At 41.3% G+C, this 12,353-nt stretch overlaps 1 protein-coding gene across 3 annotated transcripts in view; it reads right to left on the reverse strand.

The window, feature by feature from the left end:
• DSTYK (dual serine/threonine and tyrosine protein kinase) overlaps positions 1-12,353 on the reverse strand; it is a 57,051-nt gene that overhangs the window by 26,383 nt on the left and 18,315 nt on the right. For 2 of the 3 annotated variants that reach the window (XM_079939549.1, XM_079939548.1), the window contains exon 2: positions 7,018-7,406. The exons of the other annotated variant lie outside the window; for it this stretch is intronic. In XM_079939549.1, the coding sequence (XP_079795675.1) occupies positions 7,018-7,406 (389 nt within the window). The remainder of the gene's footprint in view (positions 1-7,017; positions 7,407-12,353) is intronic. 3 annotated transcript variants of the gene reach the window in all.

A 12,353-nucleotide genomic window follows, 5' to 3' on the forward strand; every position in this document is an offset into this window, starting at 1 on the left:
AAACAGTAACTGAAGGTCCACTGTGTCAGGAACTGTCTGGGCTGGTGTTAGGAAAGTTCTGAAAGAAGAATAAAGGATGGACAAGATGATTTCAGGGACCCTAACAGTCCTACTGTCTATATTAAAAAGTATACGCTGGCTATAAGTAAAAGCCCTGCTCTGCTATGAAACAATGCTGCAAAAGAAGTCAAAAAGAAAATATTTTTTAATTGCCCGAATAACAGAATTTCTGCCTGCTGACAGTACTTTCAACCTTTGCATCTCTGAATCAGGGAGGATTCCCTACCGCCACCATCCATTACCGAAAGGGAAACACAAACAGATCTTTGAGATAGTGAAGATAGAAAGAGATGCCATTTGGTGCAGGAAAGAGGTAGATAGGATCCTTAAAAAAGGGAGAAAACATGAGAGGAAGATTAAGACCATAATCTCTTGCCAGATTTTCCCCCAAAGAGCTAATCTTAGAAGGCCAAAAATGAATCAGTGGTGGTGAATTGAGAAAATATAGCCTCAGCTTTAAGCTGTTCTTTTTAAGAGGGATCAAGGCTACTACAGTGAGCATAGGGATTTTAAAAAGAATCTTGCCTCTAAACCACATATATCCTTAATAGGTAAAATTAACCTATTAAAAGTATTACCAGGTTTCTTGGCAAAGAGCAATGTATCGGTTATATTTCACTATGTATGTTAGTGTGTGTTAGGGGAAAGGCAAGAGCGATGTTAAATTCAAAGAACATAGAATTACTGCCTAGAAGGAACTTATAATTTAGCATTTGCCTGAACTTCCCATATCCTTTTTTAACACATCACTTTAGTTCCCCTTTCTTTTTGCCCCATAAAATCAGGGTTTCTTTAATTATGTTTCTAGAATAGCATTATTTCTCTTATACATATTACCCCAACTTTGTTTCTTTTCCCTTAGAAACGGCCATCTTTGACCTAATTCCATACACTCTCTCCTCCCAAAAGTATCTGCTTACCTTGAAGATAGTCACCCAAGCTTCTTTCCAACTTTTTACCAGTCAACTGTTATCTTTCAATCTAGATACATTCAAGAGAAGACACGGTATCTAACTAAAAGTAAGCAACACATAAATTTAGTTTCATAAGGCACCAAAACAAATACTAAAAACTAGACAAAAATTGAGAGAAGCTAGTTTTCTAGCCACAAACAATGTTTAGTAAATTTGGGGGTTAAAATTTTGCATAAATTTGTGATTTTTTAGTAAGATACTTTGATTTGGGGTTATGAAAGTATTAACTGCTGATAAATTAAAACTAACAGTGCCTGTATGGATCAACAGAACAGAATAGAGAGCCCAGAAATAAACCCACACACCTACGGGCAATTAATTTCCGACAAAGGAGGCAAGAGTATACAATGGAGAAAAGACAGTCTCTTCAGCAAGTAGTGTTGGGAAAGCTGGTAGGTCAGTCACCCAAGGCAATAGAAATAAAAGCAAAAATAAACAAATGGGACCTAATCAAACTTATAAGATTTTGCACAGCAAAGGAAAGGATAAACAAGATGAAAAGACAACCTACAGACTGAGAGAAAATATTTGCGAATGATGTGACTGACAAGGGCTTAATTTCCAAAATATACAAACAGCTTGTATAACTCAATAACAAAAAAACAAACAACCCAGTCAAAAAATGGGCAGAGGGCTTCCCTGGTGGTGCAGTGGTTGAGAGTCCGCCTGCTGATGCAGGGGACACGGGTTCATGCCCTGGTCCGGGAAGATCCCACGTGCTGCGGAGAGGCTGGGCCCATGAGCCATGGCCGCTGAGCCTGCGCGTCTGGAGCCTGTGCTCCGCAACGGGAGAGGCCACAACAGTGAGAGGCCTGCGTACCGCAAAAAAAAATAAAAATAAAAATAAAAATAAGGGCAGAAAATCTAAATAGATATTTTTCCAAAGAAGACATACAGGTGGCCAACAGGCACATGAAAAGATGCTCAACGTCACTAATTATTAGAGAAATGCAAATCAAAACTATAAGGAGGCGACAGAGAAATGGATAAAGAAGATATGGTACATATATATAATGGAATATTACTCGGCCATAAAAAAGAACAAAATAATGCCATTTGCAGCAACATGGATAGTCCTAGAGATTGTCATACTGAGTGAAGTAAGTCAGACAGAGAAAGACAAGTATCACATGATATCACTTATATGTGGAATCTAAAAAAATGGTACAATTGAACTTATTTACAAAACAGAAATAGAGTCACAGATATAGAAAACAAACTTATAGTTACCAGTGGGGGAAAAAGGGGGGAGAGATAAGTTGGGAGACTGGGATTGACATATATACACTACTATATATAAAATAGATAACTAATAAGGACCTACTATATAGCACAGGGAACTCTACTCATTACTCTGTAATGACCTATATGGGAAAAGAATCTAAAAAAGAGTGGAGATATATATGTATAACTGATTCACTTTGCTGTACACCTGAAAGTAACACAACATTGTAAATCAACTATACTCCAATAAAAATTTTTAAAAATAAATGAATAAAATAGATCACAACAGCAAAACAAAACTGTAATGAGGTACCACCTCATACCAGTCAGAATGGCCATCATTAAAAAGTCCACAAATAACAAATGCTGGAGAGAGTGTGGAAAAAAAAGAACCCTCCTACACTGTTGGTGGGAATGTAAATTAGTACAGCCACTATGGAGAACAGTATGGAGGTTCCTTAAAAAACTAAAAAGAGAGTTGCCATATGATCCAGCAATCCCACTCCTGGGTATATATCCAAAGAAAACTATAATTTGAAAAGATACATGCACCCCAATGTTCATAGCAGCACTATTTACAATAGCCAAGACATGGAAGCAACCTAAGTGTCCATTAACAGATGAATAGATAAAGAAGATGTGGTATATATACACAAGGGACTACTACTCAGCCATAAAAAAGAACTAAATAATGCCATTTGCAGCAACATAGATGGACCTAGAGATTATCATACTAAGTGAAGTAAGTTAGAAAGATAAATACCATATGATATCACTTACATGTGGAATCTAAAATATGACACAGATGAACTTATTTATGAAACATAAACAGACTCACAGACAAAGAAAACAAATTTCTGGTCACCAAGGGGGAAAGAGGGTGGGGGAGGGATAAATTAGGAGTTTGGGATTAGCAGATACAAACAACTATATATAACACAGATAAGTAACAAGCTCCTACTGTATAGCACAGAGAACTATATTCAATATCCTGTAGTAAACCATAATGGAAAAGAATTTGAAAAAATATACATATATGACTGAATCACTGCTGTACAACACTGTAAATAACTAAAAAATTATAAATCAAATTTAAAACTTTTAATTTTTAAAAATTAAAAACTAAAAATATCAATGTCTGTATGAAATTACAAACAGCTTATTTCCATTGATGGCTACTGACTGAGGGTTATAAAGAGAAAATTTTACTACCCCAAATGGTTAAGAGTTCAAAGTAGTAAAAAAGAAAAAGTTTATTTGCAAGTCATTAGACCTTTCCTGGAAACATCAGTCTACTTTAGTTCCCTGAAATACACCCTACCAGACATCACCATGAGCCAGTAACCATGACAGTGTGTGGCAGCCTGGCTGTCAGGTGACATGTACATTTGTCCAGAGGGCCAGAAAACACCTGGTAGGGATAAACAGGCTATTGATTAGAGCAGAAAACTGAGAGCTATGAAACTGCCACAGAAAATGAAACGCCACTGCTAGGCTGCAGGAATCCCATCTTAGGCTGAGGACGTTTAATCATCTCTGCTCCTTTTTATTCCTTTTCTTAGAGGTGTTCATAGGGAAAAACATATACACACTCACACATCAGATTGAGGCAACTCTAAGGCAGACAGCTGTGTTCCACTGGACTTGTAAAAGGAACAAAAAAGAAAAGGAGGTGATGTATGTACCAGAAAGGGGGTGAAGGTTAGGAAGGGGAAGTATGTAAATGAAGACAGAACTAGTGAATATGGTGAATGGCAAAATGTGTTGCCAGCTGGAAAATGACTATGTTTTATTTATTTTTTATTTATTTTTTGCGGTACACGGGCCTCTCACTGTTGTGGCCTCTCCCGTCGCGGAGCACAGGCTCCAGACGCGCAGGCCCAGCGGCCACGGCTCACAGGCCCAGCCGCTCCGCAGCATGTGGGATCTTCCTGGACTGGGGCACGAACCCGCGTCCCCTGCATCGGCAGGCGGACCCTCAACCACTGCGCCACCAGGGAAGCCCGAAAATGACTATGTTTTAACACTACATGAGGTTTCAGAAACTAACAGCTTGATAGTATTCCTCTATTATTGAATTATGAACTGAGAATCTCAGGGGACCCAGAGCTAAAAAGCTGGGAATACTGTGGTATTCCATGCGGGTACCATGTGAGTTGGCCTATTCCAGAACAAACTGAAAATGGCTAATTTATGAGGCCTTTAAAGTAACGTATTAGAAGAATGACCATTGTATAAGAGGGTAAGGGGAAATTCTGTTTTAATAATTTGACAGTTAAAAATGAACATCTCACTTCCCCTATTTCAATCTTGGTTTCCTTTAGCTAAATGTTTCCTTTCTTTACCACTCCCTTTACAAACCAAATGGAAGGGCTGTTTAGAGCTAACTCCCTGGCCACAGCCCTGGCTGTTTAGACCTAATATAACGGGAGCTAAAAAAAAAAAAATCTTTCTCACTGGCACAAAGAATCTTCAAGGTACTTAGGAAATGCTCCCAGCAGTAAGCTGAGCATCCCTGATACACTAAATGGAGACAGGAGCCTGACTACAGTGACTGAGCAGGGCCTGAGGGCCCCAAAGGCTGCTAAGGCCCCTCTGAGGCTCAGCATCAAGGGATTCTAAAGTTAGAAATGCTGTTTCCACATCAAAACCAGTGGAGAATAAAGCAGATCCGGAGAAACACTAGCTAAGGAAGCCTCACAAACCACATGAAACAGAACAATGAGAGGCTGGAGAATTCCACAAGAAAAGAGAAGAATATTTCTCAAGAAAGAGAATATATATTTCAACTGTGCAGACAGAAAGTTAATTAGGGGTCTCAACTTCCCTCCCCGCCAAGTAGCCTCCTCAACTGTTAACTCAGTTTGAGTGCTTACTTACTACATATACCTGGAACAGCGATGGGAACTCTCACCAGTAAGATACGTGCTCAGGTATGCACTTGGGAAATGGCTCTCACTTTCTTTTCTGTGACTTTACTTTATCGCCTCAATTCATGCGACCAAAGTAAATGAGCATTAAAAATTAAAACCAATAAAGTGAAGGGACACAGAAAAATCAATCAGATAATGTGCCTGTCCTGCAGATGGCTTTGTTCACATTCCAAGACTCTTTACAAAAGGCAAGAACAGGAAAAATCACCACCCAACCAATAGCAGTCATTTCAGCTATTTAACAGTGTTTTTTAAGTTGCAGGTCACAATACATTAAGTCAGATCATCAATTTAGTGGGCTGCTACCATCATTTTTTTTAAAAAAGAAGTCAAATAGAATAGAGAAGAAAATATCAGTGTGTTTTGCAAGAAGTAAAAGTATTGTCTTATGAAACTTTATTTCAAATGTATGCGTGTATATATGTACTGGGTCCTGATAATAAAATGTTATTTCTTAGAGTGAATTAAAATCTAAAAAAGTTTGAAAACCACCACGCTATTGGACACTGAAGGAACTAGACCAGAGCAGAATACTATAGAGATTGTGTATGCATCAAATACTTAGGAATTGTGAAGAAGTTGGCGGGTCAACTGAGCAGGCTCAGTCAATAAACAAAGATCACCGTCAGAGCTACTGTCAGAGTTATCCAAGAACTCTAACATGGTCCTGGAGCTAAGCAGTGCACGCTGCCAGTCTGAACACAGAGGAAAGCCACCACTGAAACTGAGCTGAGAGGAAATGCTGGCTGGTATACAGAGCCCCCTCTAGCGTTTATCAAGATAAAGGAAATCTGGACTCTGGAAGGAAATGAGATGGCAGTCTCTACTTCTAGAGGATCATAGGCCGAGGCCACAATCAAAGGACTCACTCACTGACTGAGATCAAGCCTTCTAGAACAGGGGTAGGTGAAGAGAAGAAGAAACCGTTCTCCTAGTCCTGCCAAACTAGCCCTTCCTTCCTGGCACAGCTAACCAAGGTGATGGACGCTCTGTTTTGAGCACATCTGCATTCTTTTATTCCTACCAGCTCCTGATCCCTGACATAGTCACCTTCCCTGCCCATTCCCCCCATTCTCCTGACCCCCAACATAGTCACCTCCTCTGCTCAACCCCATTTGGCCTAATCAAATAGCCCAGTCCTAGCTATACAGAGACGAGTCCTTCCTAAATGGAGATCTGAATACCAGATAGACAATATGATCTTTTAGGAGATGCCGCAAGACCTATGTTCTGTTTGGGAGTTGGAAGAATATCTTTGAGAAAAGCAAAGATATTCTTCAGATGACGGGATCTCCATATCTCCTTACATTGAGCCAGACCTGTCCTCAAGTTCTGAAGTCCCTTAGAAAGTAGGAGACATGATCTGTCTCACTTAGTAAATAATGGCAGGTCTAAGGAAAACTTCAAAAGTTCTTCACTTGTTCTCAACTTAAATAAGAACATTAATCATCTTATTTGCACCTTTCAGAAAGGGATGGCTAGAGACAATTCTAGCGACACCTTCCTGCTAAAAAATGAAAAAAGGATTTCTAACCCTGATCCTAATTCTGTCAAAGCACACTTGAGATGCAAGTAACACATTCCTTCAATTTTAGACAGGAATTAAGCAAATTGCCCAGGGCCTTGCAGCATGGTAGTAGAGGCAGCGATGGGCACTGCTACAGCCTTGTCTGGCTTTCAACTTCCTAGATCATGTTCCTTTGACTCTGAGCATCAGCTGATGCTCAGAGCCCAGAGTACATATTGCCAAATTATTTTCTGAGAAAGCTCAAATACAAGGAAAGCTGGTATATATCTGTGCAACTATGTAAGTATGAGTTTGGTACCTGTAAGAGAGCATGGTGCATCGTCACCTCCAGTTCGGCTAAAACATGGGCAGCATCCTCACTGTCCTCTTGGACCTCCAGGTCCTCCTCAGGGATGGTGTCCCAGTTGCCCTGGTGAGCAACCAGCGTGTGCACTAGTTCATACTGGCCAGGGAGTGCCAGGCTGACCCGAGTCTGAGTCCCATAGGTGAAGCGGAGGCGCCGAAGCTTACAGTTCTCCTCACTGCCCAGCTTGGTGGTGGGAAGCACCTGCACCCCCAAGAGCAGGTTCAACAGCTGGCACTTGACACTACAGTCCTGGCCGAGGATCAAGATGCAGGGGAGGCAGTCCACAATCTGCTGGAGGTGCTTCTCTTCCTTAGGCGGGAAGGAAATGCAGCTCAGCTGGCCTGGTTGGGGAAGGGGAGGGTGGAGAAGGAGAAAGGAGTACAGAGAGAAGAGTGAGGAGGGGTAGGGAGAGACTTCCAGGGACATCCCATTAGGATGTCAGGCTCCTAGAAAAGACATTTCTAGGAAGCTCTTGGCTGAAGGAGGTACCAGGAAAACATCCCAGTCAGAAAAGGTTCCTCAAATATCAAACAGGATTCCCCTCTCTGGCTCATTCCCAGAACAGTTGTTTCTATCCAGAAAGGTGGCAGTGACCTGATCTACCCTCCCCTCTCGTTTTTCAACCAGTGGAGGGACAGCCTAAGGAGTTTACAAGGACTCAAGTATAAGATCATTAAATTGACAAAGCCAGAAAAGACTACGCTAACTGGGATGTGAATCCAAGAACCGAATATATCAAAATGAAAACCTTCCTTGTGACACAAGACCTAATACTTGAACATATAAAGGCCCTTTAAAATGACTCTACCACATGCAGTTTTAGCTTATTTTCCTCATTTATAACATATTTGATAACTAAATGTATCAGCCAGTCTTTAAATACACATGTATTGAAATAAAATGTTATTCAGGTGTGTATAAGCTTTAGAATCTTTTCTGGTTCATTTCACTGATGGCTGGTGACAGCATCCCAGCTGCCAAGTCATCTGTTTTCTTAAAACACTGGGTGCTCAATTAAGATCAATATCTCCTAATCAAATCATATTCTTTCAGTTTATGGAGGACGAGACCCTGAATAAGACAAAGGGAAAGAACTACCTGTTAGGATAAAATCCCGGCAAATCTAGGAAGAGATGTGATCCATCTCAGAAATATCCTTTCAGGGCACCACACTCATCTAAACAGATCAAATAATACTCAAGGGAAAACAAGGGACTTCCCTGGTGGCACAGTGATTAAGAATCTGCCTGCCAATGCACGGGACACGGGTTCGAGCCCTGGTCTGGGAAGATCCCACATGCCTCAGAGCAACTAACCCCGTGCGCCACAACTACTGAGACTGTGCTCTAGAGCCCGCGAGCCACAACTACTGAGCCTGCGTGCCACAACTACTGAAGCCCGCGTGCGTAGAGCCCATGCTCCGCAACAAGAGAAGCCACCACAATGAGAAGCCCGTGCACCGCAATGAAGAGTAGCCCCCGCTAACTGCAGCTAGAGAAAGCCCACGTGCAGCAACGAAGACCCAATGCAGCCAAAAATAAATAAATGAAAATAAAAAATAAATTAATTTTTTTTAAAAAAGAGAGAAAACAAAAGTCTTCCTAAAGTATGAGAACATCTTTTTGGGAAAAAGAACCAGAAATTAGTTGACTAGAACTCTCATATTCTGAACTCGATCACTCCCCAGCTTGTTCAGTGCCAGTGCCTGCCCAAGTCTAAGATTCAGGCAACTTTGTGTTTGTCCAGAAAGGCACAGACACACGGTTCTTAGGCTGTTAGAAGTCCAATCTCCGAGCCAAATACATACATCTTAATTGAAATTTAGGGTGGCACCAAGTGAAACAGTGTTTGCTTTAGTCACTTAACCATGAGCTATTCATTTTGTTTATGTAATTGAAGCAAGAGAGACCTGATTCACTTAAGAGGTTGTCCTACTTCAGACTCTACCTATCCTGCTTCAAACTCAGTATTTCAAATCCTCAAATCTTTTTCTCTCCCACAAGTGGCACCACCAAAAGATTTAAGGAAGTTGGCTTTCACCCAGCCCCCTTTATGAATTTCATTAAGCCCTTCCTTTCACATCGGCCTATAAGTACATCACCTGGCCAGCACATGTAAACCAGTAATACGAGACACTGAAACAGGAAATCTGTTCTCCTGGGACAGAGATGAGAAAGCAAAGTGTTAACTGAGTGCCCAATTCTGTGCAAGGTATTTACTAAGCTCGAGAGTAAAACACCAGACCACTGGTCTAATTTTTGACCCACTGATACAATCTAAAAGCAAGGGGACACAGCCAATTGCTGTGCTACCACTTAGCAAGTAGTGAGTCCTGAGTCCCTTCATATCTTATTGACAACTAAACAACACTTACCACAGTTGTCAGGGAGGAAAAACAATTTTCCTCTACCCTTTTAGTTTCCTCTGGCTGGGTCTAAGAATTAAATTGACATGAGACAGATTACCAGGAGAAAATGAAATTTAATTAGGTACACATGGGGAATCCGAACATGCGATTCCAAAGACGGGTTAAATGAGATACATATGTCATCCTGGACTAAGGAGAGGGGGTAGGGGGCTCAGTCTTCAAAGGGAAACAAGGCAATCCACAGTAAGAATGAAGAGTAAATGTTTGGTAAAATGTTTGCTGGGTCATCCAGAAACAATGGGACATAGAGAGGACTTTGACCAAACAGGCCTTGCTAGGTTCCTCCCCTGACTACTACACCTGGTTCATATTACACTGTAGCTAGCCCTGGTGATAGCTCTCTTTCTAGGATAGGCCCTCTATCTAAATTCTTTTAGGCAGTTAAGGCAGAGGAGATAAAAGCTCTTCCTGAGCCTTTTGTTTCTTTAAAACAACCAAGCCTAAAGTAATCCTCATACCACAGAGACACATTTTGAGATGGCAGATTTTGCTCCCCTATACAGACTATTCTAGTTGTATGTTTATAATTACCAAAAGCAGGAAGAACCATCATATTTCCCTCTGTATCCTCAACACCCAACACAATGACTAAAAAATAGTTAGTGCTTTGTTATAAGCTTTCTTGCTTTGTGTAAGAATCCATTTACCATGGAGAATTGTCTACAGAAAGCCAGAAGTGGTTCTACTAAGTACTCAGAAAAGTCCAGTAGCATGATGAACAGTCCGGTACCATGAATAGCATAGGAGCAACTGTCATTCCTAAAAACCTCCTTCATCTCAACATGGAGAGTAGAGGTGGACAACAGAATAGTACCTCCCCATTCACCTGCAGACCACAGTCTCAGCCTGAGCAGTGAGAAGTCCAGTTAGATTCACTCTTATCTACCCTTCCTGTACTTTCTCTTTTCCCAGTCTTCCTCAGATCTCAGATGGGTGTCCAAACTCCTATAACAAAAGTTATAAAAATAAGTCTAAATAAAAACCATAATAAAAATAAGCTTAAATGAGTTTTGTGACTGGTGCTGCTGGGAGAGCAGGTAACAGAGAACAAAAACCAACTAACCATTTTTCAGGACCAGAGGGAGAGATCTTAACACCTCTGAGACCTCAGGGTCAACTACAGGAAAGCCAGTAAACCATGCTGCGTTGGCCAAAACCACAGCGGACATACCCCATTACTCATCCGGTCCAAATTATCACACCCCCATCTCTGTACTGACAAAAATAGTCACTATAAATAAACCCGCTAGAGTCTAACAACCATAGGCCAGTGCAATGGGAGAGGGGGCTGACAGCGAAACCGGTTCTAATTTTCGTTTCCACGCACTCTGCTAGCGTTCTGCGTGCAACCCACTGGACTGAGAAAAGGTCTTCAAAATGGATATCGCCATCTGTTTTTCGAAACGTCATTATCCAAGGCTTTTGCTTCTCCCACCAATCTTTAGCTTTTTCATTGCTCTTCAACGTGTCTACAAGATTTGAACAAGAGCATGGAGAGAAATGAAGCTGAAACGAGATCGTTTCACTCCTTGCTACTCTCGGCAAATGCGTTGGTGAGGGAGGAGCGCAGCGAGGGAGTGGGCAGAGCACCAGCCGAGGGCAGATGCTCTGATCCCGGGCTTCACCACTGACTGGCAATCTACTTGCTTCTCTCAGCCTTGGATTTCTCATCGGTGAACTAAGGGACTTGGATTAGATCATCTTTAACACCCCTTCCAGTTCTGAAATTCCAGGATTCCATCAGGTTTTAACTGTTGAAAGAAAAATAACTGAGGGGGATGGGCAGTTGGTCTGATTGTTTTTATTTTAAACTGTACGTGAATTTAATTACTCGAGCTCTCCCTGGACTACTATAAGGGCAGATCAAAAGCTGACTGAACTAGCCAGGGGCTCTGAGGACCTACCAGGCAGTTTTAGCCGTTTTCTTAAGAAGAGATTAAAAACTGTAGACTGAAGGTAGGAGGGAGGAAGAAAATCTGTTTCAGATTTGAGCAGCTGCCTCACTGACAGTTAAAGGACTTTCGAGTTAATCAGGTTTTCTTTTGTAATTAATATAACAGCATCTGCATATGGGGCTGCCGGAAGGTAACAGCACGGCCTCTCGGCTGGAGCGCTTTAACCCTGCCAACTCTGGCTGCAGGAAAATTCAGATTGTCTTCAATGCAAGCCAAGACTTCTTCTTTTCTTGATGATTCTTAAAAACAGATTATCTTGATTTGGGTTACTTCTAAACAAACGTTTCAAACTACAAGGAGGAGAGCAGCTAAAGCAGCAACGCATTTTGTTTATCTGTTTTAGATAATGAAGGGGAACGAAATATATCATCCCAAAATATGCCTCTTTGACATATTATTTTGAACAGGTTATTTTTACGAAACAGACACAGGTGAAGCTCTGGAAACGGAGAAGTTACCCTTTCGTAAGAGACATATTTAAAAGAGAAATCTCCATTTGTAAGGGGGTCTTCCTCCAGTACCAGGAAGAGGAGGGCTCAAAATCTCTAGAAACTCTTATCAATGCAGAAAGCAACCACTTAAAACTGCACAACCACCTTACCCTTCTTTACTGTGCTTTTCCTGATAAACGCCCATAAATGACTCCCCCCACCTCACCCCACCCCAGTAGTGTTTTATCTTTAGCTGGAAATCGTATTTAAGGTAGTGGCTCGGGCCATTTTGGAGTCACGCAGTTTTTCCAGGGTATCTCCCACGTGTACAGGAGGTACACATGTTATTAAATTTCTGGTTGTTTCTCTCCCATTAATCTTTTTATAACAGGGGTGTCTCGGCCAAGAACCTAGAAGGGTAAAGGGAAAATTATTTTTCCTCACCCACAATAATGTTTACTGAGCCCTTTCTAA

This window comes from Stenella coeruleoalba (genome assembly GCF_951394435.1).
Source record: "Stenella coeruleoalba genome assembly, chromosome: 1".
NCBI classification, from domain to species: domain Eukaryota; kingdom Metazoa; phylum Chordata; class Mammalia; order Artiodactyla; family Delphinidae; genus Stenella; species Stenella coeruleoalba.